Genomic DNA, 25,297 nt, shown 5'->3' with positions numbered 1-25,297 from the left:
GGCTATCGAAGATGATGTTAGAGCTGACAAAGGACAAGCTGGAGGGGTAGGCATGAGCTGATTTGGACTCACCGACAAACGGTGGCCGGGAGCTCCATGTCTCTCAATCAACCACTCAGGCTCGAGAAGCCGCCCAAGCTTTGAATGCTTCAGTAAGGCTGAGGACGGCAATTGCAATCTTGCAACCTGATTGAGTTGGGGGCAATTGGAAAGCTAGCAACTAGCATGGAACTTCTTTTCTTTCTTTCTTTTCTTCTCAAGATGGTGGTTGCGCATATCCCTTCTAAGACTACTCTAATCCGGACAGAATCTGGACGGATTCATCAACCGCAATATGCCTTGACTGGCTTGGCAACCTGTTGGTTTAGAATAGATGTTTGCTTTTCTCTCATTAGCTTTGATGGGGTCATTTGGCAAAGTATTGATGAACATGGACACTGGGCCCTCCTGGGGCTTCTGACGCGGGCTGGGGTATTCTTCCAGAACGACTAGCTGCGAAAGGCGTGCCTCCGCTCCTCAGACGTGCATAGGCGCCGTGCTACGTCGCCAACAAGGCAAATGCGCCGCATCTCGGGGCGTGTGTCCTATTAGAGCCAGCGGGCTGTATGACTGAACCGCTCTTTTTTCACGACTAGCTCCGAGTTGGCCGCCAGGATAGCACGCTTGTATGTGTGTTGGAACTAACAACAACTCGCCCCCCTGGGACTCTGATAGTGTTGTCAGCCATGCATGTGGCATCTATCTGTTGGTAAGCGACGCTTCCGAGCCTATGAGAAAGATTCTTCATACCCTGACAGTGTCGCAACGGCATCCTCCAATGCAGATACGCATCGCGGCAAAACACATGATATGCCACAAAATTCTCCGAAGACAAAGGGAGGATCATCAGTAGTATCTTTTTTTGGCTTCTATGATGGTGGGGTCCCGCAACGAGTTGGATCAAGGTGGTGATTATGCGTTACAAACCAAAAGAGGCCGCCTCCGTTGAACTACGCCGATCACATACTACTGTGACGGTACATTTTCCAGTTGCGTACGGAGAACTACTATTCGAGTGCGAGAGTTCGGCCCAGCTCACCATTGACATATCCAACATTGCTACTTTTACAACGCCTGCAAGACTGTAAGACTGTTGCCAGGATTGTAATACATCCGCTTGTAAAAGCAGCAACGAGTTCCGCCCTTCAGTCTGGCCCTTCCATAGTACCTACTCTCATCGCATAAATCTGTCCGACCCAGACGTTTGGTACCGACCACAATTCTAGACAACACACCCGTGAACAAGAGGCGGTGAAAACACGGCACTCAGGGGATATACCGCGTGAAACTGTAACACAAAAGACGTGTGTGGCAAGGTTAACGCACTCCTCGCTCCAGATACCAGTCACATGACGGCAGCATCATCGACCATTCCTGCGACCTAGTGGTCATAGATCATTGTGTTTTCGATTCATCCCTGTTTCCACGCAATGGGCCGGCTATGAGAAACCACCTCTACCACAACCGCAATTAAGGTTAAGGGGCCAGGGATTGTGGCTACGACTGGCCCTTCCTTCGACCTCAGTCTTCCGAGCGGTTGAAGTGAAGCCCCCAAGGAGGTCTTTGATGCGGAGTAAACATCCAGTCTTCAAGATAGACCCTGACGTTGAAGGGTTTCGCAGGTACCGCATCTATTTCGTAACTCGAGAGGATGTGTCTGCCATTTTCTGTCTACCCAAAATCCTTAAGACCACAATGCAAATCGCTTGACCGAACGCCTATTAATGCAGAGTACCTGCAAGCAGGCAATATTTTCGTTTCGTTTAGGTTGAGCCCCCATGAGTCGCTTAAACTTGAGCAAGCTGGATCTTCTTCTCGTTTCGGCCATCGGGAGTGTATCTGTTTAGAGGAATGTCAGCACCTATTGTTTTACCAAGGACATCCTTCCCAGGAATCCAGTTGTATCGATTCATGTTAATGGACAGGACAAGCGCATACTTGAGCAGTTTCTCGATCAGGTCGACGTGGGTCATGATCATGCGGCGGCAGCAGTATCGCTTCAGGCCAAGCTGGTCCATGGCATCACTGTCGTGGCTTGTTAGCAAATGGCTGAGTAGATAGAGTGCCCGTTTGACCTACCCATCAGGGGTGCCCTCATCGATGAGCTTCAGATAGCGCTCCCACAGGTCGCCCGTGACCTTGCCACAAGAGAAACAACGAATGGGAATAATCATTTTGACGATTTGGAATTGATGGAATCTGGTTGCGATACGTTGGGTGGAAGGCGCGAGGTTGGGATGTGTCGCGTGATCTGCCGTACAAAGAAGCCCAAGTCTTTCTTCAAGGATGCGACGACTCACGGATAAAACTTTGGCTCATGCATTGGCACTGAACAACCGCGACCAGGCAAGGATAAGATAAGCAAAGCCAATCAACTTTTTGCTGGGTCCTCCCTTACCTAAGCATTTCTTCAGCTTCTTACTTCACCAGACACCAGATGCAGGCAGTCCATTTCAAAGGTCTACGATCGTGCAAGTTTGATACTTGGTGAATACTCGTATTAGGTATCACTATTAGTATTTTCAATATCGAAATTTGCAACATGAAAGACTGTATATAGTATTTTATTTGCACATCGCCCGCTGATTATTGAACCATTCAATGTCCTGTCCCCTACGGAGTAACCTACCTAGTTGCAGATGCACCTGCCCCACCTCTTCCGCCCTGTGCTACGCGATAAGCTTATCGCCGACCTGACTCCAGTTATTTTTCTGAAATGTTTTACGGCCTGCACTCTGAAGGAGACAAGATCGTGCATTTAAACGGCCTTGTAAATAGCAAGCCTCTCTCATCTCGCCGTTCCCACAATGGCGCCCATAATACTCGAGGTATGTTCGCATGCCTCTCAACTCGTGGACTCAAGACGTCTATTCCAAATAACTAACATCCTGTTCTACGCAGGACGAGTCCTTGGCGGCGATCAAGAGAAAGCGGGAAGCCAATGACTTCGGCAAATCAACACCCAAGAAATCGAAATTGAAGCATAAGGATGCCCTCCGCAATGGAACTTCTTCGGTACAAACGCCTACAAAGGCCGAGGCTGGACTTCCTGCCCGACACGGTTCGCACCGAAAGAACAAGGCCGAGAAGAAGCTAGGCGAGGGGCCATTGGCGGACGCATGGAAGGTTTCGCAACCCATTGGTGGGAGAATGCTCGATATCGATGCCATTTTGACAGAGGACGAACAGTGGGTTCTTCCCTCCCGTACCTCTATAGGCTCGACTGACCCTTCTATTCAGACATCTCGTCCTAGCCTACAGTGGCTCTATCCAAGTCTACAACACAGCCGATTCCCTGCTGCTCCGGAAAATCCCTATTAAAGTCACGACAAAATCGAATGAAGATGAGAGCATTGTCGCCATGTGCCTGTCGCGAACCTCCCCGAACATGCTATGGGTCGCTTCATCCGCAGGCCGTATCTGGAAAATAGACTGGACGACCGGCAGTGGCTCCAATGCCTGCCTCAAGCTGGAGTGCGATCTCCTTTCAGATCTTGAGGTAGATGTTACTCAAGTCGGGAGCAATGCCCAGGACGTCCTCCTAGTTTCTATGGCTATGGAAGACAAGTGGCATGTTCTGGCTTGTGACGTTGAGGGCCTCCAACTGAAGGCTACCAAGACAGTCGTGGACAGGACGGGACCGATACAAAATTTGAGGTTCCTGTGGGATGGCCAATTCTTGGCTGCTTCGTCAGGGAAGGATATCATTATCGGTACTCTGAACTCGCCCCCGGGGCACCTTTCTCGGAGCTTTGGTACGAGGTGTTCATTATGGACTGCAGCGATGACATCACCTGCTTAGATCTACGGGTTGCGCAGCGTGTTCATTTGACGAAACAATCACAAGTTGAGATGGGCGATCAGCTTGTCCTTGATGTGGTAGTTGGTTGTGCTCGTGGAGGAATCTTCTACTACAACGATATCCTACCCCAACTGCGGTTGCTTCACAAAGCCGCAAACATCACGAAGTCGCTTCAGCCGCGAAGACTCCACTGGCATCGAAAGGCAGTGCATGCCGTGAAGTGGTCGCGTGATGGTGAGTCCCTTACAACAGTGTGGCTTCTACAATTCTAACTGGGTATCCTAGGAAACTACATTATTTCTGGTGGTTCCGAATCGGTTCTTATTCAGTGGCAGCTCGATACGAACAAGAAGGACCCCCTGCCCCATTTGGCGGGATCTATCGAAAATATCGTGGTTTCGACCAAGGGATCATCGTACGTTGTTCATTTGGATGACAACTCTACCATGGTCCTTTCCACCGCGGAGATGAAGCCGATTACCTACGTGTCTGGGATCCAGACTCTTGTCACCCCACCGCCCCCCTCTAAAGACAATATTGTTACTCGCATCGGCAACCAGAGGCTTCGATCTGAATTCATGAGGATACCTGCGACGATCGATCCAGCTCACCCAAGCCACCTACTTCTAGGTGTAGCGAACGGCCAACAGATTGTCGACACTGGAGCCCCTACCTCGATACCCATGCTACAAACGGTGGAGATGAGCACAGTACAAGGAATTGCAAAGCAGCCGTTGACTAGAACTCATCCCACAGACGTAAACATAACACCCAAGGGCCAGCCCCTTACCGAGCCTCGGGTTACCCACCTCGAGTCCTCTTTCGACGGCAAGTGGCTTGCTACCGTTGACGAATGGCTCCCACCGTCTAGAGATGTCTCGGTGCTCGATGCAGCATCCGCAGAACGACGGGAGGTACATCTCAAGTTTTGGATGCCCGGGAAGGAAGATAGCGGGTTTGAACTCGTTTCTCGTATTAACGGGCCGCACTACACAGGACGAAGTGAGCACATCCTCGACCTGTCGGCCGATCCAAGCTCGCACCGATTCGCCACTCTGGGTGAAGATGGCGTCGTAAGGTTTTGGCAGCCCGTGGTCCGAGAGCGTGATGGTCTCGTCCTCAAGAACCAGGCCGGCCGGCAATTAGAGCAATGGACTTGCATTCATACAGTCCATCTGCATGAGACGAAGCCTGTTGGCATTACTACGAATTTCCCCCAGGACTCTTCAACGCGGAGTGGAGCTCTATCATTCTCATTAGATGGGTCTACTGTGGCGTGTGCTTTCCGGAACGGTGCAGACTCCGCAGTCTACCTGATCGATACAGGATCAGGGCGTGTGATGGATTCCATGGATGGATTCAGCCGAGGGGATATCCATGCCGTAGAGAATCTTGTCATCCCAGCTGATTGTGCTTAGCGATGATCTGGTCGTGTACAACGTTGTTCTGGATGAGTTGAGTTATGGCATACGACTTAGCCTGGATGATGGCTCTGCAAAATCCACTCTGTTGATCCCCCAACTTGCTGTTGACTACGCTTCAGAAAAGTTTGCTGTTGCGATGTCGAGGCCCGGCAAGCATGGGACGATCCGTTCGGAGTTGGCCACATTCGGTCTCGATCAGAGCGAGCCGGAAACACTGGCGAAATTCTCATACCCGATTGTGTCGTTAATGACGGCACCTGGTTCGACTGGTTTCGTCGTTCTCGACGCTGCCGCTCAAATATGGTCCGTCAGTCAGCGCAGTCAAACTGGGTCTGTAACGCTTGCCCAACCGCTTGCAGACATCGACTTGGACAAAGTGGAAGAGACGGCGCAGCCGACTGATTCGAAGCCACTTGCCCTGTTCAATGACGCCGAAGAGGCAAGCGATGATGAGATGGAACTGGATGGGCCCCAGGAAGACGCAGACATGAGTGATGCTTATCCCGTGGTTGTGCCGCCCAGAAGCTCGCGGAATTACTTGATTCTGCACCCGTATATGCTATGCCTCCTGTCGAGGATATGTTCTACGAGGTGGCCAAGTTGTTCTCAACGAAACGGAATGTCAATGCTTCTTAGTTATACACACGTTCCCAAGAACTGGCGCATAGTGGTCGCTATTGCCGTCCTGCGAGGCTGTGGGCTGCGTGCATTCTGTTCCTGGACATGAGTCGCCCGAGAGTCCTGTCAAGACCTAAGAGCAACAGTGCCAGGAGACGGTTCGATGGTACGGTGCACGTATTCTCCGCGGCCGGAAGCACCCCTAATTCACGGCATATACACTGCATGCCTCCGCTTTGCGCCAAGGATTCAAGCACCATCCTCTCACGCTCAGGTGCGGGTGCGAGGCGTAAGAAAGGTGGACTTTCGCACTAGCCAAAGTTACAGTAAAACCAAAGGTGTGTATCGAGCATCTTATCCAGGAGGGACGGGCCTTGGTCGCTCGAAGGGACACAAGCTGTAACAGTATGCTCGGCTATAAGCCCTTTCTCCAGCGAGTTTGGGTTATGTTGATTGGTCAAAATCGGCGTTGATAGTTGTTCTGTGGGGTAGTGGTTCGAGCCGGAGGCCCGATGTTAGCAATTACGCCATTTGAAAGTGGCATGAGGAGTGCAGCTCCGCGAAGCTTTGCTCTTCATAGCAGTGACAATTCAAAACTTAACAATCTTCTCATCTATCTTGTTTCTTTTTTTCATTACACTGCTCTAGAACTCATCTTACTGGAAACCATATAAGAGTTCGAGAGCCTTATTTCGGTTCTGGTCATGGTGTTATACCCAGCTTGAAGCAAAGCAACAGTACAAGACCATCTCATCACTTTGCTACACCTGTCTGAGCCTTTGAATCAATAAAACAATGTCGTTTACCGAAATCCCAATCTTAGACCTGGCCCTCGCGAGGGACCCTGCAACCAAGCCGGGCTTCTTGGCCGACTTGCGTCACGCTCTGATGGAGGTGGGCTTCTTGTATCTGAAGAATGTCGGCATCTCCGACGAGCTCTTTGCCAGGGTCATCAAGGAGGGCAGGGCGTTCTTCGACATCCCAGCAGAGGAGAAGTAAGTAGCCGTAAGACATATTTTGCCCCTTTTATTTTTTGCACCTAGCCTGGGCGACTTTCAATGTGTTCTCTCTCTATTCCATTCAACGCACAACGTTCACTTACCACCACGCACACACAGACTGAAGATCGAGATGAAGAACGCCCCCTCGTTCCTGGGCTACTCGCAGCTCTCGGCGAGATTACGGCGGGCCAGACCGACCACCGCGAGCAGATCGACCTGTCGACGGAGCACCCGGTACCGGGCCCGGACGCCCCACGCCACCATAACCTGCTGGCGCCGAACCAGTGGCCGTCGGCGTCCGTGCTGCCGGACTTCCGCCCCGTCTTCGCCGAGTACATGGCCCGCATGGGCTCCGTGAGCGTGCAGTTCACGTCGCTCATCGCCGAGGCCGTGGGGCTGCCGCCCGACGCCTTCGACAAGTACTTCGACGGGCCGGGCGCCGTCGACCAGCAGCACAAGCTGAAGATCGTCAAGTACCCGGACGTCGCGGAGCTGGGCCTGAAGGAAGGCCAGGGCGTCGGCCCCCACAAGGACTCCATGTTGACGTCGTACCTGCTGCAGGCGAGCGCGCACCGCGGCCTGCAGGTGCAGAACATGCGCGGCCAGTGGATCGACTGCCCGCCCCTCGACGGCACGCTCGTCGTCGCCATCGGGCAAGGGCTCGAGGCCCTAACGCAGGGCGTGTGCTGCTCGACAACGCACCGGGTGCTGTCTCCCGCCGCGGGCGAGGGGCGCTACAGCATCCCCTTCTTCCAGGGGGTGCGGAGCGACGCGACGTTCGCGGACCTCGAGGGCGTCGGCATGGGGACGGTGCCGCAGGACGTCCGGGACCAGCGGCGGAAAGTGTTCGAGGCGAACAGTGGCTGCGGCGGCATCAGGCTGGACGACGTCGAGTTCACGTTTCGAGGCGGTGGCGTCGCCAAGACCCTCGGGGAGGCGACGCTGCGGAACCGCGTCAAGAGCCACCCCGACGTGGGCGAGCGGTGGTACCCGGACATTTTGCGGGATATCCGGGAGCAGCAGGCTAGGGAGGCTCGGGAGAATAAGGACGAGGACGCGGGTGTTGTGGGGAAAGGGGCTGATGGGGCAGCATCTCGGGCTCAATCAAATGCGACTAATAATGCTACGACTACGGCGGTGGAGGCGCACTAAAAAGTGCTGGCTGTACAGTGGTGATATAGAATCAAGACAAGCCTTTTCTGACCGGGCTCCGTAGATCCCAAGTCCGACGAAAAACGCACAAGGTCAGGAGAGAGTCGTACGGTCTGGTCCTTGTTCTTGAATGTCCTTCTTCAACCGATTTTCACAAAATCTCTTCACACACATCACTTAGCAGGGTTCATCAACGTTGACACTCCGTCTCGGTGTGCCAGTTGAGAAAAATCATGTATTTCGTAGCCTCGTCAAGTGATTGATGACCTGCTCTAAAAGGCAGCCCCTGGTATACGCCATTCGCTATGTCAGTTCGTTTTCTTGCGTGTAAGGTGTGTGACTGCATAGTCTCTCCAACATTGCACCGTCTTCTAAACGCAGACCGCCCAGTCATGCAAGCGCGCACATCATTGCGGCCATTTCTCTATTTCACCTCGTAGGTAGGGAAGCAATCGGGGAGGGTTTTTGCTGTGCTTGTTGGCGGCGTGCTCGGTGAGCCTGTTGTGTGTGGCATCAAGGTCAGTTCGTCTTCTTTGCTTACTAAATAGGGGTAAAAGGTGAAGAGTGGTCAAACGTACTGAGGGGCACGAGTCGTCTTGAGGAAGGTTGACTTGCAGATCACACATTGGATATCCATGGCCTGCTGGTTCTGTAGACGGGGGCGAGAGGGATGCCCAATTAGCACGTGTTTCGTATCTGGTAAACAACTCTAGGAGGATTACTTACGACCTTGAGCTGAGACTTGGCCACGCCCTTGCCATCCTTCGCGTTGCGCTCACGCTTCTGCTGTGCCTTGGCTCCCTATACAGCGGGGTGTCAGCGAAAAGTTCTTATCTTCAGCTTTGTCGCAAAGCAAATGCCCGCCAAATGGAACGTACGTTACCCATCTTGTAGGTTAAAGTTGATTAATGTGTGGAAATATGGGGATGATGCAGATCACTTGTGGTGAATCGTGGCGAAATGGGAGCAAGATGGCCGAATATAGGGACTGAAGTCGGAGATGTTGGCGTTGGTCGACCGAAAAGAAGGGATGGTATTTTTCTCACCGGCTTGAAGAAGACCCTTTCAATAAAATCCATTTCAGCGCTTTCTTGCCCGGGAGATCGTCAGGTCTGGACCGTTCAGGTGGGGTCCAAAGCGCTGCCAGCGCACGGATCATATTCGCTGAGGCTACTGCGCCTGCTGAGGCTGGTGACCAGTCCAATCCGCAGTCAAGCCTCAATGGCTGAACGAGCCAAGGAACATCCCATTGCCATCCGTAGATTCCGTACATCTCGCTAAGCATTTCTGATTCCCATCTAAGAACTTGCAAGTTTGAGAGATTCTTATAAAATCTTCAGCTAGTCGGAATCATGGTGCAGAGTGCTCTGCTCTGTGAGAACATCTCAGCAGACCAGTTTGGTCTGTTGCTGAATAAGTATGAGGGTCTACTCGAGTCTACATCCAGTGCTAAACCCAGTGAGTTGGAGTTCCCATGTCCCTTTCACTGTATGCATGCTGATTGTATGCAGCCAAACCAGGACAAAAGACTCTTGCCGAGCTGGACGAGTTTCGTTATGAAACGGCTGTGAAGCTGTTCCGCTCGGAAAAGCCACAGCATGCCATGCAGCATGACGATGTCAAGTCGCTCGTGGAGTGGAAGTTGTCAGTCCAGGTCGCATCCAAGATAACAACCGAATGTGACTAATCGGCGTTGGCAGACGTCATGGAAAGTTCCGTCCAACCCTCATGAAGCTTGTCACCTCTAATGACGAGGACGTCGTTGCCGAGACAATTGCGGGAGCAATGAGCGCGTACTGGAAGGCCCCGGATGCCTCCAAGGCACTCGACGGTATCGCCAGGCTGAAGGGCATCGGACCGGCCACTGCGTCACTGCTCTTATCTGTCCATGATCCTGACAGGGTGATCTTCTTCTCGGATGAAGCATACTACTGGCTTTGCCATGATGCAAAGCCGTGCCCCCTCAAGTACAACGCAAAGGAGTATCGAGATCTCGATTCGTCCGCCCAGAAGCTGGTCGAGCGCCTAGGGGTCAACGCAACTGATATCGAGAGGGTAGCCTTTGTTGTAATGCGGAAGAATCACGATGATGCAATTTCCCCACGGCCAGAATCGCCCCCACCGGTATCCCAACGCCGCAGGACAACAGCGTCCGGGGAAAGGGGACAGAAGCGGAAATTTCAAGGTGGAAGCAAGGACATTACACCTCCGCGACTGAGACGGAGTCAGCGAGGAAAAACGTGACCCCGGCCAGGTTACAGGATATATACTTGATTTATGGCGGAGTTACCTGTCGGTGTAACCGCAGGATCAGCCCTCCTCGCATCTTGGGCCACCGCCCCCGGCACCCGGACAGGGCTTTTTCTTCTTTTCTTTTTGCCTCCCCTTTCGGCGGAACATCACGACAGCATATGCCCTGAGCCCTGGCCAGGCTGCGCTGAGCGACCTGAAATGCGATCGATTATGTTGGAAGAGCAGCGGCAGAATACTACGATGCAAAGAGCCGGTCAATTTCGATTGGTGTTTGGAAGACTGAGTTATGTGCGCATGCCGTGAGTCCGAGAAAGGGCCCGGTCCGATCGTCGCGCGCAGGGAACAAATCAAGCCACAGTGATAAATGGCAGTGGCTTTGCTGTTGTATGTCGGGCGTCCACCTCCACTTATCGGGCCAATTTCTCCTTTTTGGTGGGACTCGATATGTCGGACAGTCACTGCCCAAGATTCTCAAAGATTGTCAAAGAATATGTAGAGCAGAACAGGAGAAACTTATGGCTCCGGAGAAGACCTCCTAGAAGTGGAGGCCGCGGGACTGTCAGCCCAACCGGTTAACCCGATTCTGGTAAAATGACTGTTGTTGAGCCTCAATCACCAAGTGTCACCCCCCTTCTAGCGCTATGGGTCGGCCGTGGGGGTAGTCCAATCTCGAGGTGACATCATCTAGCAAAAGTTTGATCTGGGATGGCTTTTTTCTACCACTCAGGAACAGGAATCTATTCTCTTGTTTCAGATCGACGATCTAGATGCAAACAATGTTGGCTGCACTTTTTATGCAACTCGCAGGTTGACCCGTCTCACCGTCCAGCTACCGGCCACTTCTGTCCGCCGCTCTTCGGATCAGCATCATCTCGCATCGTTTTGGGCTTGGTATCAGGCCGTGACACCAAAGACAAAATCTTTTTTCTCCATTGAATATTGCGGTAACTTGGATCTAAGTGCATAGTGGTCTGCTTGGTTTGGTCCGGAAGCTGATTTGCGCATGTAAGATCCCGCGATGCAGAGCTGGATCTAGTATAACTGGGTATGGCCCATAGTATATGCGATGTAGTTGATGGCAGGGTGGGTTCGCTGGATATCTATGAGTGAACCACACGGGATGTTTGCTCCGTTGCCTTGGGCAGGCTCTGCTGTATTTCGTATATAATTGACATCTCAAGGTCTTCACTTCTTATTTCAGAGCTTGGTATCATCTTGCCATTCAGAAAGGAGCAATCCAACATAATCTAATATCCATCTATCCATTTCTTTTCTTCCGTCTTCTAATCCAACCTGTCGAAGTCATCCACACGAGCCTATATACACATACGAAATCACACCCATGGTCAACAATCAGCAGTGCTGGTTAGCTCGCCTATACCAGAAGCTAAGACCATCCAACATCAAGCCGGAGCTTCAGTGCACGCCCATCGGCAAGATCCAGAGCCGGAATGGCGGCCTCTACCTCCTCGACCAGTTCCGGGACCGGATGCCCATCGGCATCCAGCACAACGTCGTGGCCTCGCTGTCCGAGTTCGTCGGCACCTTCTTCTACATGCTGACCGCGCTCGGCTGCACCGCCGTCGTGAGCGGGCCCTCGGAGGCCGAGCAGAAGGCCGGCGGCAACCTCGCGGCCAACCCGGCCAAGCTGCAGTTCATCGCGCTGGCCTGGGGCATGTCCATCGCCGTCAACGCCTGGGTCTTCTTCCGCATCAGCGGCGGCCTCTTCAACCCGGCCGTCACCTTCGCCATGCTGCTCATCCGCGCCACGGGGCCCATCCGCGCCCTGCTCATCGTCGCCGGCCAGGTGCTCGGGTCCATCTGCGCGTCCGCCATCATCCGCGGCCTCCTGCCCAACGGCACCGCCTCGGGCACCGAGCTGGCGGCCGGGACCTCGGTCACCCAGGGCTTCTTCATCGAGATGTTCCTCACGGCCCAGGTCGTCTTCGCCATCTTCATGCTGGCGGCCGAGAAGCACCGGGCTACCTACGTTGCCCCCGTAGGCATCGGACTCGCGGTTTTCATCTGCGTCATGATGTAAGTTTCACCATATTAATTTACCCCCCGCCCTCCCCTTTGCTTGCATCAGCTTTAGCCCATAATCCGTTCTGATCTGGCTGACTGACATAATCATCCAGGGGCGCATACTATACAGGCGCTGGCCTCAATCCGGCGCGCTCCTTCGGGCCGTGCGTAGTGACGGGAAACTTCCCGTCGTACCATTGGATCTACTGGGGTGGGCCCTTCACAGGCAGCTGCCTCGCCACGGGCTTCTACTTGCTCGTACGCAAGCTCGAGTACTGGACCGTCAACCCGCACCAGGACGCCGAGTCGGGCCTGGTCGGCGCCTTCCTCGCGGGCGACGACCCCAAGAAGCACGACAAGAACAAGGGCGAGATCCACGCCGAGAAGAGCAAGGGCGAGCTCTGCGCCGAGCGCAGCAAGACCAAGAACAAGAACCACGTGGACGGCCGCGACGACCGGGACGAAGGAGAAGACGCGAGGCAGAAACAGGCGCGGCCGGTGCCCCAAGGTGCGAGGCAGAGACAGGCCGCGCGGCCGGTGCCCGAGTCGCGCGCCGAGAGCAGCACGTCGACGCTCCCGACGACGCCGGCGACGAGCACGCGCGGCGACGATACGACGTTCGAGCAGCAGTTCGCTGCGAATGATATAGATGCCGAAGAAGGTCGAGTCAGCCGGATACGGCCTCGGGTATTGCGCACTCGTACCACGCAAAACTAAACCATACTTGTCCCGGTAGGGCATTCGTGAGCAAAGAGGTGGAAAAGGGGGGTGGATCGGCAGCAAATGAATTTGCACTCTCTGTCTGGTACATGAAGTCTCTTCTTCTACGATCATACACAGAAGGTGGTGCAGCTGCACTGTTTCGGTTCTTGTGATACGAAGTTACGAGAACAGTCCTTTTTCTCTCTCTCTCTCTCTCTCTCTCTCTCTCTTTCTCTTTGGCATCTGCATAGCGACTTAGCGACATGATTTTTCCTTGGGGAGCAGCGGAACTCTTGAGGTACTTTGGCATTACATTGATAGATGTAGATATGATACCACGGGGTTATGACGGAGTTAACTGGTTATATATTTTGGGGGGTTTTCCAATACAGTACTCGACCTAGTTGTTGCTTACACACGATGTGGTATTCAGAAATCCAATACAGCAGCGGTGCGTACTCATGTTCATGCTCTTGGCTCACTCGCATTCAGCCTGCCTCTAGTTACACTGTGATGACTAAATTGGACATGGTTGCTTCCCTTCGAGTCTTTCTGTCCACATAATATCTCTACTCTCTGAAGACTCTTTGATTCCTTTCTCTGCTTTTTAATTAGAACCGTCTCACTAACAGGTCTCGCAATTGCTGATGGGAATTCAGTCGGCGGCGGAAACAAGCTCGTGGTCGTTTCGTCTCCCCTCAGCCGCTTCGCTTCTCGATGTTCGGGACCGGAGTCCAGCTCAACCCCCCAAACCCTCGTTTGTTCTGCATGCATAGATACTACCCTATAGTACATGGCCCCCAAACCATGCCCCCCTTTCCCCATGCAACCATTCCAGCCAGACGAGAGGAGACAGCAAAACGCAGATGTCAAAGGTTCCTGCCATACATACCTAGATAGCTCAGTGAAGTCGACATACTTGGCCGAATAGACTGTGGCGAATGATTTCTTTTTTTTTTCTTGCTCTTTTTCTTGTTCTTTTTCTTCTACTTTTTCTTCTGGGGTCTGTCTCCTCAGTGTCTGGGGTTGTTCTACTGTATGTAGTAGCAGTTCATCTCATATATCAGATGTGTATCTACTGTATACAACGTTGCTAGTGGAGAACCATTCAGTACGAGGTAGAACAGGGATGCTGCTACCCGCGACCAACTGCGTTTGCAGAGCCAGGGCCTCACCCGCCTCTCATCATCACTCAAATAAGAAGGTTGCAGCAAGTATATAATACATACGGCGGTCCCACACGACAAAGGGTTGAGCGTTCGGCATGTAGTATTGTGGGTGTGGCAGTGCAGCAGCAGCAGCACGCCCAGTAGAGACAAACTGATTGACTGACAGACGGGCAGCGACAGTAGCGAATCAAGCCCGATCATCTACTACCTAGTGTTTTTCTCTTTGCCTTTATTTCCTGCCTTCCCCCGCAAACCTCGATGTCACCCATTCCCATCCGTCTGAGTCAGCCAATGGCGATGGGGTTACACTGCCCTGGCACAGGAAGCCAAGTGACAGGATGGGTGTAACTCCGGTCCTTCTTCCCTCGAAATAGATCGGGCTTAGCTGCAAGTTGGCTATCCAAATCTGGACAGGGCACTGTGCCCCCTGGGGGGTTTGGGAAGGAATAGGCAAGGATGAGGGTAGAGTTGGGGCAAGTAGATATGGAATAACCTTGTTTGTAAAAAAGAAAAAGGCACGAGTTCCCACGTTTCTAGTCTAGCTACGCACTATGCGAAGAAGTCAGCTACTGGAGTAAACGAACGGGGTTGACAGCTGCTTCATATTATCTTCACTGACCGTTTCCTCCCTCCAATAGTTCGATTTACACAATTATGGCCTATCCCTAAACGACAGCACGAGTATAAACAGACTGACGACGCAGAGGAAGAGAAAGAAGAAGAAGAACAGGGGAGGGCCAGCCAGCCCAAGATGGGACTCTTGCGTAACGGGTTCAAGCCGAAAGCCACCGCCGCCGCCGGGCTTTCCCCTCGTTAATGGGGCCCGCCCGGCGGCCGTCCGCTCCCCGGGTCTTGCCGCAACTGCTGTGAGTTTCTTCCTCTTCTTCTTCCTCTTTTCTTGGGTCCCCCGGATATACTTTACTGCTACTATGTTGAGATTAATGGAACATGACTAACAACTATGCCCCTCCCTATATTCAGTGATCGCGAGAATGACCTCGGATAGTATGGGCAAGGTACCCGCACTCTGCGCACCCAGTGGCCCGTTCCTGACGAACTACACTGCATGCGTGGCGTGCGGCGAGGAACAGTCACACAACGGTAACGCTGACGGCGGCGGCGGCGGCTGGGGCGGCAGGGGTATTGGGGACCACCGCCGTCCACCGACAACGCGGCGGCGGCGGACAATACCACGTCACCGGCGTACCTCAACCCCGTCTTCGGCCAGTACCTCGGCTACTGCAACGTCAGCGACGTGCAGGTCGTGTACACGGTAACAGCGGCCACTTCCACGACGGAGGGGGGCGACGCAACAGAAAGCTCGATCGCGCCGTCCGGCGTTTACGACGGACATCATCTTGGCGCACGAATTCACAGAAGCAGCATCGCCGACGGGCCCCGCCGCTACCGTGACGGCGACGCCGGGGGCTGCGGATACCACGAACTCAGGAGGCAGCGGTGACAGGGTATGGATCGCGGGCCCCATCGTGGGCGCGATACTAGGCACCGCGCTTGTCATTCTCTCCGTCGTCTTCGTCATGTACTACCGGCGGAGGAGGAAGCGTCGGGCGATGGGCGATGCCGGAGGGCCAAGTAACAGCTCCCCAGATACCAGACCGGAGGTCTCACACACAGGAAAACCAGCAGTCGTCGCAGTGGAAACATGAATTGGCAGCCCAGCAATTGGAGGAAGCGCAACTGCACTCGGACAGTATACCGCCGAGGAGGACGCCGCACGAGCTGGAGGGAGAGGGAGGCGCATCCCCGGAGCCGAATGTTGAAAGGACTTACGCCGAGCTACCAGGACATGATCGTGACCACCATCATGCGGATATAACAGCGAACTCTCATGGCCGGTCGCCGCACGAGCTTGCGGGAGGAGATCGGGAGCGCATGGGTGTAATAGGGGATAGGGGCGAGTTGGCATAAAGACCGTGAAATCTGTGCCATGGCCAAAACAATATATAATAGCGTGCATATCATCTTCTACACAATGTATGTAAGAAGTCTCCTTAATATACCAAGGCATACATACATACCTCTGGCGTAACAAAATGGAGCAGTTTAAACCACGAAATAGGGGCAAGATGGCGATAGAACCCAACCCAGATACAGACTTGAACGATGTCTGCTGCCGCCACACCCCTGAACCCTGAACCGAGGTGTCATTGGAGGAGTGTGAGAAGAACCAGGGGGGAGGGGGCGGAGGCTCGCATGATACCACCGCAGCGGGCATCAGACACTGTAGGTGTATATTTACCCGTATTTTCACTTGGTCGCAACGCTCAGTTGGTAGTCGGACCGGCTTGCCACATACCCCCCGGGTATCTCTCCCCATCAGTGCGCAACAACCGTACCAAGAGGAGGGCGAAGTCGGGAATACTACATCTTGATCGAATCGACATACAGATAGCCAATGAGACGAGTCTTCACAATTGCCCCCCAATGGGTTATTCTGTTCGGCAAGTACGTGAAAGCGCAGATAGCAAGGCTGGCCCCCTCTGCGTTAGATATAGATATACAAGCACAATAAGGCCGCGACTCCTGGTCCATAGATGCATAGTGCCCACCTTGTTGAGGTTTGCAACTACTACATCACTTTCTAACCGCAAGCCGAGGGAACCTCACAGTTGTTGTTATTAGATTCCAACAAGCACGATGTCTTTACCCAAGGATGGGACAGTACCCCCAAAGTGTTACTCCACATGTAGTGAGGAATCCCCTTTTGCAATTATAGGCAGACTTTGGAGCATCCTGCTTATTTCTGGAGAACAGACGATGCCTACACCGAAGCCCATAGAGCAGGGAAGGTCCCGGCTCTCTGTGCGCCGAATAGCACTTTCCTCGGCGACTACCAGAGCTGCGTGTCGTGCTCCGAAGAGTCCAGCCACGCGAATACAACGGCGACGATGTACTTGAAGCCAGAATTTGCCGAATTTGTAGAATACTGCGACATCAAAGATGTCTTTGTTACACTCACCATGAGCGCAACAGTCGCCAACCGAGAGTTTCCTGTCACCATGACAACGAACATCAATATACCCGCCAACTTCACTGTCGGTGTAATAACTCAGACGGCAGGCCTCAGTGACGTACCCACGACCGCCACACCTGTACCCGAGGGAGGAGGAGGAAATCAAAGCCGGGCCTGGATCGCAGCACCCGTCATCGGTTCCTTAGTGATTCTTATGACGGTAATGCTCCTGCTCCGAAGAAGGAAGAAACTGCATGATTGGGGAAACGACGACATGGACAAGCCGCAGCTTCACTCAGATTGCATTACCAGGCCGCTGCCTTACGAACTCGAGAACACCGAGAAGAGGACGCACGTCGAGTTACCCGAAACACCATACTTTGTCAACACTGCGGGCGGACGTCATGAACTGCCCGACCCTGGGTACCCGATCGAGCTGGCATCATGGCACAACACGGGATTGACAAGATAGCTGGTGGGAAGTAGAAGCTACGTATGAAATACAATGACTGCGTACGAAAACAAAGGTGAATTACCGGAGCTCACAAGGAGTAAGTGAACACTCGGTAACGAAACACAATTTTATTGGGATGTTCGTTATGGGGGGCAAGGGCGACAGTGAGTAGTCGGGGTTGTATATTAATATCGAAAGCCGCGCCACTAGATATGATCAGGACTGAATTTATCCATGAAAGTCGGCCCCATGGAAAATGCAATCGAAAAGATTGAAGCAGAAAACCCCCTAAAAGGCGTGAACCACAGATCGAGAGGCCAGGAGCTGAAAGTTCGGTCTTACCTGGTACTCTAAGGCAAGCGTTTAAGACAAGGAGTACAGGTGTCATATCAGCCCAAAGCGTACAGATATATTTTGGTACCCACGAGAACCAAGCAAGCTGGGTTATTCTTCACGTTCAGATGGCTTGAATAAATTTTGTTTTGGCAAGCACAAGAGTATCAGGATGTACGCCGTCTGCATTCATGGACCAACTGCTCTCCTTGTCCTACAAATACAGATACATCCTTCTAGACCTTAAAGCCTCCGCCTCGCAAGAAAGGATACCCCATTCGGTATATCACACGACCACTTCCTATGACGTCGATCGCTTCTGCCCAGTCTCATACAAGCGTATAATCGTGAACGAGCACCTTGATTTTTTTTTTTTTTTTTTGAGGGTGGGGGGGGGGGGGTTGCTGCTAATTCGTGCTCAACCACGGATTAGAAGGGTTGTATATAGGGTCGGTCTAGTTTATTTATCCTTGCGGGTACCGGCGGGGGGCTGGGTGGCCCCGTACTTCTCGGTCAGGTCGTGGTACTCCTTCTGGAGACCTTCGGACTGCTTCTTGAGGGTGGCGATGTCACGGTCCTTGGCCTCGAGCTGGCGACGGAGGGTACCGATCTCGCCGGCCTCTCCCGCCTGGGCAAGCTTGGCGCTCTGCTTCGTGTTCTTGTCGGTGCCCTCGTATTGCTTGACCTTCTCCTCGAGGCGGAGGACCTCAAGGATCATCATGTAGGTGCGGTTGAGAATGAGCGACAAAAACAGGGTGAAGCCGCAGAGGTACATGTTGCGCTGCGAGTAGAACTTGCGTGCCTGGACTTCGAGGCGCTCGTGGCCCATGATGGCGCTATATCATCGTTTCCGGTCAGCTTCAGGCGATCTATGGTAGGCTGGTCGATACGACAAGCCGAGAGCAGGAGAACAAAGACTTACGCGCTACCCTTGTTAGAGTCGGTTGCTGCAGCCAGCTCGATTTGCACGCGATAAACGCGGTTGACACTGTCAATGAACAGAATCAATATGAAAATGAAGGTTATCTTCAATCCATATTGTAGCTTCGCTACGAGTTTACTCTCCGAAATGAAGCTGGGATGACGTTAGCAGGTGGTCAGGCGGCCAATTGCCACGGGTACCGCGGCATAGGTTCGCTGGAACATACGTAAAGATCTTTCGGCGGACCCCGAAAGGCATGGGGACGATGAGCCCCATGAACAGGGCCATCTCTGCCACCAGGAGCAGGAAGACCTGGTTATAGAACGTTAGCATCCCCGTCTGCAACTTAGCTTGCGCCGAAGCGGGGTTGAGAGCAAGGCAAACCCACAAGAGAGTAGTAGAGCGTCATCTTGGCTGCGGTGTTGGATGGTATGCGATATGACAATGGCTTCGGGTGGTGGAAGGGTCACGGAAATAGTGGGATGGATGGTATGGTTGAGTCCTGAAAGACCTTGGTGTAGTGTGGTAGGTTAGCAGGAGGATGTGAGAAAAGGAAGAAGATAATGGGTTTCTCTCTCGGGTCTCCTAGAAATGGATTTCTTCCTGAGTGTGTGACGGCAGGGAGATGGGGAAAAGGTAGTCAGACTGGGTGATTGGGCGGATGCAGGACTTATGTAGCCTGGGGCGGTTCGTGTGTACTTCAGGATAACAACAGGGCCCAAAGCTGTAACCTAGCTGTGTGTGTTCACTCGGGCTTGGTCCTGCTGGTCTGTCTTTTCTGTCTTTTCCAACGCATACGTAACGTCAGGTTGTGAAAGAAGCTCCAGCCCACTTCCTAGGTTAGCCTGGGCTGGCTGCTACCTACCTTGCTACCCCGGCACCGCGGGACAATCCAATCAACAACGTCATATGTGGCTTTGATCGTCTATCCCTGCTTAGCGCATCACCATAGGAACTACTACGTCGCCAGTCGCCTGTGGTCGATGTGGCTGATGCAGTCCTCCATGTCTTTATTCAGCTACGATATTATCTAACCTAAGTGGTTGCAAATGCCTGCTGTCTTCCTTTTGTTTCTGCACTAGTCTTGGCCATATCATTTAGCAATCAACGTCTCATACTGCCCCGTTTCTTCGTAGCTGGCATCCGCTTATCGCCGGTCAGAAGATTCATATATGCCTGTCTCTGTAGTACCCCTTTACGTTGTAGTCTTTTCGATCAGCAACGCAGCGTCTTGGACGTGGCAGGCTGCTTGCTAGGTAAGATCCAGATATGGCTTTAATACTGGACGTAGGCGACGCTGCATCATTGGCCGGGCCTCCAGACTCCGGGGTGGTCAATGGCCTTGATGTATTTGGTTTCGGCAGTCTGCAGGGGATTTCCTCGTGGATATCCCCCATGAAGCGTCGCTCTCCTCAGACTCAGATTGCTGCACAGTCGCCGGGCTTAGTCCTTCAAGAACTGTAGGTAAAGTAGTTTGGTCAAATACAAATGGCAACCCACTTACTCGCTTTCTTATTTGAACGTCCTCGAGATGCGGACTTTGGAGAATCGCTTCCAGTAGCCCCTACATCAGCAAACGATACAAGACTTCGTGATCATTCTAGAGAGTGTGAGCCGCCAAAGCACCAAACACTCCAGGATACATGTATACGTACTTGTGACGGCGCTGTCTTTCATCTCCGAGGACAGAATCGACGATTCACGACCTAAAGCAGGTGATTGTGCTTCAGGTTGTAAGTTGGGGTTTCTTGAATCAGATTCGCTTGTCCCAGTACCGCCGGCTTGGCCAGGGACCAACTGAAAAGAATCAAGAGGTCTATCGGCCTCGATGAGCCCGCCGAACTGATTGTCGATCTCCTGAAGTTCTGCCTGGAGCTCCTGACGTGCGTCCTGCTCAATTTTATCAATCGCAGACTGCAGTTCCAGGCATAGCAGACGCTTTTTTACTTGAACGTTAAGGTCAATTTTCTCGGTTGCCTGGCGCATTGCATCTTCACGCATCTTTTCAAAGCCGTAGTCGTGTCGAAAGGCCATCTTTGGGACCGGTGATGATGGGTACAAGTAGTGTACAACAGAAGGAACCAAATGACCTCAGTTGGGGGGTCTGGTACACCATCAAGTATTGTGGTGGTAGAAGTATTTGAGAAAATGAAGGTCAAGTGCAATATTTGCTGTTTCCAGGAAGAAGAGTACCAGGACAAACCTCTGAAAGTCGCAGCCCAAACAGGTAGGTAAAAGCAACCGACGATATGCACCTGCCCGTTGGCCACAGTGAAACTTGAGACGATGGAGAAGGCCAAACGCACTACCACAAAACTTCACAGTTGTTGATGCGACAGCTGGACGCGATGAATACCTAGGAAACCATGATGGAGGACCACAATCGTACCTGCAGACCCCAACTCAGAATGAACGAATCTTATTTGGGCCAGGGAAACCCAAACAAACGACGAAAGGATACCAACTTTGAACAGACAAGAAGCCTTCTTTCTGTATCTGTATATATCAAGCACAATACCTAGGTAGGTAGAATCTCTGTCCTTAGCACCTCGGTATATCACCCTGTCCTGACATAAAGCGCGTATCGCTTGTAGGAGTTATCATCGAGCGCGGCCACAGTCCTAGCGGTTCACCATTTCCCCGAGAATGATGGCGTATCATGTCGACAATTTTTGATTTTCTTATCAATGTGAGGTTTGCTCCGCGAAGGAGGTATCCCCAGCACGTGTAACGAGGGCGAAGCTAGCTAAGCAGGTGTAGACGGAAATCTCCAGATATGAAATCGCACTGACACGTAACCTTTGTCTTTCCAAATGCCTCCAACTCCTTGCTCGTACTTTTCAGAAAATAAGACAAAAAAAAACCAGATCCCAGAAGGCCTAAGATACACATTAGACGTTCCCATACATGGCGCCTCTTCGCCCCCCCCCCCCCAATCAATTGGCATCGCCCCCTTCTTGTGCCAGTAATAGTATTACCATATCTTCCATCCCCCTGACCTCACTCATCACTTCCTTGCCAAGATACTTTTCCTCACGGAATGGGTCCGATGACTCTAGCATTGCCGAGCCGTGGCGCAACCGACTGCAATGCAGCGCCATCGTAGTAATTATATATATATGCCGCGTATGGGTATCAAATTGGTTGTGATGCAATAAGCAAGTATGCATGTTACTAACGTGGTGACCGGGCGCGGTAGGGCCGGGGCTCCAAGACATGTCGCACACAGCATACGCCTGCCTTAAAGACTTTTTGCAAACGCCGGGTGATTTTGGGTTCGATAACTAAGCCGTGTCTCAGATTATTGTTGATTATGTTGTTCGCCATGATATTGGCAACGATTAAACGCGTTTCAGGTTTCCTGCCTGCCCGGGTTTCGTGGGTATTAATAACGCCTGTGGTCGTCCACGCGCCTTCCATCCAAGTACCTTGGACTGCGTTCATCATAATATGGCATTGGAACTTGTTGTTGCCTCCTGGCCTCGAATGCCAGACGCTCCTCTTCGTCCAGGGCAAATGCCTTCTTCAGCCACCCAAAAGCGCTCCTTTTTCTTCTTCAGGGTTTTACTATCCCCATTCTCCGGGTTCAGTGTCGAGACATTGCTCAGCCTACTCATGGTCATCGCAGAGGGCGTGTTGCGTTGGTGGGGGCCCTGGTTGTAATCGCGGGTTGTAGCCGAAGTGTGCGGTCGAGGAGCCATCTGACTGACGTTGCCCGAGGTCCAAGGCCGCTGCAATGGGGAATGGGGGCTAGCCTGGACTGGCCGGAAGTGATGCTGATCACTCAAGGGCGATTGGAGCATATTTCCGTTATTTGGGAAACTTGGCGGAGACAGTTGGTCAAAAGTTTCGGGCACTGAGTGAACCGTAGGCCGTCGTTCCTGCTCTGGGACGTAAACCGAAGTTGTGTTCTGATAAGTCGAAACCCGAGGCGGCGGAGGTGGTCTTGGTCGGTTCGTACTCCTTGGCGGCACTTGGATGGACACGGGAGGATTGCTTCCTCTGAAGAGACAGTCGTTGCCGCAACGACGTTCGCCTGGGGGTGTCTTCTTGTTCTGGTGATTCGATTCCCCGGGGGGACGACGGATCGTTACGTATCATTGGAGATGGCAGAGGCTCGGGGGGCTGAGGTGTGTAAGTGCGCGGTTGAAGGATGTATAAGCCTAGGTCTTCGGTGGGACTCGGGGCTCCATGATCGTCCTCGTCATCGTCCAGGAAAACGACCCATCATCATCGTCATCGTCATCTTCATCGAAGTCCACTATAACGGGTTCTGGTGCTATGAGAATCTCAAGAGTAGGGCCGCGTTTCAAAGTAGACTCTCGTTTTGCAGGTGGTTGATAAAACGTTTGCGGCAGCGTGTCTTTTGCGGCAGGAGACGACGGCGGTGACTTCTGCGAGGGACTCTTGGGAGAGGTTGGCGCTGAGTGTGCCTGGGACTGAGCATCGGAGCATGGCCTACTTCGACTGGATTCTGTCCGTGGGCTCGATCTGCCTGAACCTTCCGAGGCACGAGAAGAGCCTGCCGAATACCGACCGCTTCCGAGGGTGGGTTCAGAGTCCACGGTGTGCGGCTCGCTTGCATTGGCGGGCTCGGGCATGGTGGTGTGCGCATCACTTGCATGGGGGGGTTCAGGAAACGAATCAAGACCAAACTGCAATGGCATCAACGCACTGGCTCGCAGGTCAAGCTGAAACGCATCCCCAAGGCTCTCTTTTTGGCCAGTACTCTCCTCGACCACGGATTTCTCTTCCACGAAATCCTCTTCCCCGAGATAATCATCAAGAAAATCGTCGTCGATGGAATCTTCTTCGTCGGGATTCTCGTGAATGAGTTCACTCACGCTGCCTGGAATGGTCCGGCGGCTAACTTCACCAGCAAGCTGGTCCATCTCAGCCACCATCTGGCTGAGTTGTGCCAGCATGGCCTCCAGGTTGGTAGAGAGGTCCTGAAGGTCTACAAATGCTTTGTACCAACCCTCGGCATTGCCCTTCATGGCATCGAAAATCTCCACGACACTCGGCCTTTGCTGGCGCCACGGCCGTGACTGCTGATCGTTCAGATACATGGAAAACTCCTTGGTGGCTTTCAAACCTTCCTCCACATCATCGAGATAGGCTTCAAGAGCGAGAGACGACCGAAGGCATATATGCTCGATTTTCTCGTTGCCGGTGACTATCTGCAGTCGGAAATCGCGATCTTCCAACATTGTCTCAAATGTATCCCGGTTCTCCATGGGTATTTCCAAGTGCTTGATACGATCTTGCACATCGGCAATGGCTACATTCACATCGTCCATGGCAGTCTCAAGAAACTCGTCTACCTCGTCGATGTGGCCCTGGAGGATATTGACGACCTGAATATTGCTGTTGGCCATGCCACCGAGAAGAAGATAAACACCAAACGAGATCTGGGCCATGAGCTTCCATAGCTCGTGGTGTACGTGTCCGGGTCGATGTCGCCATAGGTCTGCTGGGAGTCCGGCATCGGCAGCAGCGTCTAGCAAGCAGGCTCTGCGTTCATCCGCATCCGCGAACTTAGCCTCGGTTTCTGTTCGGCACTGTTGGTCGTAGCCTCGACTAGCGACTCAGCGAAGGGTGCTTGCATGGCCGGTATGGGATGGGCCGGAACATTAGCTGCTGCATCTTCCGTTATTTGTTTCAAGGAGGCTTCGTCGTTGGAATCGGCATCGGGAGCGGGACGGTTTGGGGATTTGCTGGGAGGATGGACTGGCATGCTGTCGTCCTCTTCATCTTCAGAGTCGGAGAGGAGCATGACTGGAAGGTCGTCGTCCTCTAGCGAGAAAGGAAGCGCCATTATGCTGAATAACTGTCGTTAATGTAATCAACAACCAACCAACCGAGCAAACCCTTTTACTGCATAAGATGGGCCCAACGTCATGGGCCACTGGCACGTACAACTGCAGCGATCCGGGGTTGATCTTGTGCGTAGGGTGCCTCAACGAGGGTGGGATAGGTAGGGCCGGCCAACGACCACCTGCTTCTTCCGGTGGTAGGTATCAACTGTAAGCTGAGTGGCGGGTGGGACTTGGCGGCACCTTTGTGACACCCTGTAGAACCCCGACACAAATGTATTGAATTGCTGACAAGTGACGGAGTAGTAGAGCTTCGGACGTAGAGATGACTAGTAGCAGCGGCGCGAGTCGGGGTGGTTTCGTAGAATCGGATAATATGGCGTTATGGCGATTGATCGACCTCCAGCTATAGTGCGTGCGTGCGTGCGTATATGAGCCCCGAGGAACCAATGTAGATCACCGCAGGGGGGGCTCCTAGTATATTTCGTGCCTTGGAATGCCGAGATCAGGGCTGCTCCAGCCAACTAAGCACCGCCATTCGAATATGCTCTTGAATTAAGGAATATGGTGGGCGAGAAAGAGTAGCGGTCGTGACGCTCCTGGTCGAGGTCGG

The 25,297-nt window shown here is 52.8% G+C and overlaps 11 protein-coding genes across 11 annotated transcripts; 6 read left to right on the top strand and 5 right to left on the bottom strand.

Moving 5' to 3' along the window:
• Window positions 1-1,826: 1,826 nt before the first annotated feature.
• PG994_007477 (DNA-directed RNA polymerases I/II/III subunit 10) lies at window positions 1,827-2,213 on the bottom strand (the record flags this gene model as incomplete). Its single annotated transcript, XM_066858886.1, has 3 exons — window positions 1,827-1,878; window positions 1,978-2,064; window positions 2,119-2,213. The coding sequence occupies 3 exons, from the start codon at window positions 2,211-2,213 to the stop codon at window positions 1,827-1,829; spliced, it is 234 nt and encodes a 77-aa protein (XP_066715828.1).
• Window positions 2,214-2,846: 633 nt separating this feature from the next.
• On the top strand, window positions 2,847-5,815 carry PG994_007476 (sporulation protein; the record flags this gene model as incomplete). Its single annotated transcript, XM_066858885.1, has 6 exons — window positions 2,847-2,867; window positions 2,941-3,227; window positions 3,280-3,794; window positions 3,842-4,075; window positions 4,127-5,117; window positions 5,260-5,815. Coding segments are annotated over 6 exons (2,604 nt in total), but the record flags the coding sequence as incomplete, so codon positions are not given.
• An 863-nt stretch (window positions 5,816-6,678) lies between these two features.
• PG994_007475 (Clavaminate synthase-like protein) lies at window positions 6,679-8,036 on the top strand (the record flags this gene model as incomplete). The annotated part of the gene is made up of 3 exons (XM_066858884.1): window positions 6,679-6,878; window positions 6,927-6,945; window positions 7,002-8,036. 3 exons carry the CDS (start codon window positions 6,679-6,681, stop codon window positions 8,034-8,036), a joined length of 1,254 nt encoding a protein of 417 aa, XP_066715826.1.
• Window positions 8,037-8,443: 407 nt separating this feature from the next.
• On the bottom strand, window positions 8,444-8,837 carry PG994_007474 (uncharacterized protein; the record flags this gene model as incomplete). The annotated part of the gene is made up of 3 exons (XM_066858883.1): window positions 8,444-8,534; window positions 8,615-8,685; window positions 8,763-8,837. Coding segments are annotated over 3 exons (237 nt in total), but the record flags the coding sequence as incomplete, so codon positions are not given.
• A 551-nt stretch (window positions 8,838-9,388) lies between these two features.
• PG994_007473 (uncharacterized protein) lies at window positions 9,389-10,280 on the top strand (the record flags this gene model as incomplete). Its single annotated transcript, XM_066858882.1, has 3 exons — window positions 9,389-9,494; window positions 9,548-9,680; window positions 9,737-10,280. 3 exons carry the CDS (start codon window positions 9,389-9,391, stop codon window positions 10,278-10,280), a joined length of 783 nt encoding a protein of 260 aa, XP_066715824.1.
• Window positions 10,281-11,631: 1,351 nt separating this feature from the next.
• On the top strand, window positions 11,632-13,031 carry PG994_007472 (aquaporin-like protein; the record flags this gene model as incomplete). The annotated part of the gene is made up of 2 exons (XM_066858881.1): window positions 11,632-12,326; window positions 12,428-13,031. The coding sequence occupies 2 exons, from the start codon at window positions 11,632-11,634 to the stop codon at window positions 13,029-13,031; spliced, it is 1,299 nt and encodes a 432-aa protein (XP_066715823.1).
• Window positions 13,032-15,177: 2,146 nt separating this feature from the next.
• On the top strand, window positions 15,178-15,852 carry PG994_007471 (uncharacterized protein; the record flags this gene model as incomplete). Its single annotated transcript, XM_066858880.1, has 2 exons — window positions 15,178-15,431; window positions 15,486-15,852. 2 exons carry the CDS (start codon window positions 15,178-15,180, stop codon window positions 15,850-15,852), a joined length of 621 nt encoding a protein of 206 aa, XP_066715822.1.
• A 749-nt stretch (window positions 15,853-16,601) lies between these two features.
• On the top strand, window positions 16,602-17,631 carry PG994_007470 (uncharacterized protein; the record flags this gene model as incomplete). The annotated part of the gene is made up of 2 exons (XM_066858879.1): window positions 16,602-16,651; window positions 16,923-17,631. 2 exons carry the CDS (start codon window positions 16,602-16,604, stop codon window positions 17,629-17,631), a joined length of 759 nt encoding a protein of 252 aa, XP_066715821.1.
• Window positions 17,632-18,406: 775 nt separating this feature from the next.
• Window positions 18,407-19,201, bottom strand: PG994_007469 (uncharacterized protein; the record flags this gene model as incomplete). The annotated part of the gene is made up of 3 exons (XM_066858878.1): window positions 18,407-18,782; window positions 18,869-19,021; window positions 19,095-19,201. The coding sequence occupies 3 exons, from the start codon at window positions 19,199-19,201 to the stop codon at window positions 18,407-18,409; spliced, it is 636 nt and encodes a 211-aa protein (XP_066715820.1).
• Window positions 19,202-20,201: 1,000 nt separating this feature from the next.
• Window positions 20,202-20,902, bottom strand: PG994_007468 (uncharacterized protein; the record flags this gene model as incomplete). The annotated part of the gene is made up of 3 exons (XM_066858877.1): window positions 20,202-20,326; window positions 20,373-20,432; window positions 20,524-20,902. The coding sequence occupies 3 exons, from the start codon at window positions 20,900-20,902 to the stop codon at window positions 20,202-20,204; spliced, it is 564 nt and encodes a 187-aa protein (XP_066715819.1).
• A 1,409-nt stretch (window positions 20,903-22,311) lies between these two features.
• PG994_007467 (uncharacterized protein) lies at window positions 22,312-24,686 on the bottom strand (the record flags this gene model as incomplete). Its single annotated transcript, XM_066858876.1, has 3 exons — window positions 22,312-22,870; window positions 23,093-24,368; window positions 24,431-24,686. 3 exons carry the CDS (start codon window positions 24,684-24,686, stop codon window positions 22,312-22,314), a joined length of 2,091 nt encoding a protein of 696 aa, XP_066715818.1.
• Window positions 24,687-25,297: the final 611 nt, after the last annotated feature.

The sequence above is a fragment of the Apiospora phragmitis genome, assembly GCF_038363925.1.
Source record: "Apiospora phragmitis strain CBS 135458 chromosome Unknown utg000007l:1.0-2108841.0:1.0-2111359.0, whole genome shotgun sequence".
NCBI lineage: Eukaryota > Fungi > Ascomycota > Sordariomycetes > Amphisphaeriales > Apiosporaceae > Apiospora > Apiospora phragmitis.
The sequence above is the reverse complement of the archived record's forward strand: the minus strand, read 5'-3'. Positions and strand labels throughout refer to the sequence as shown.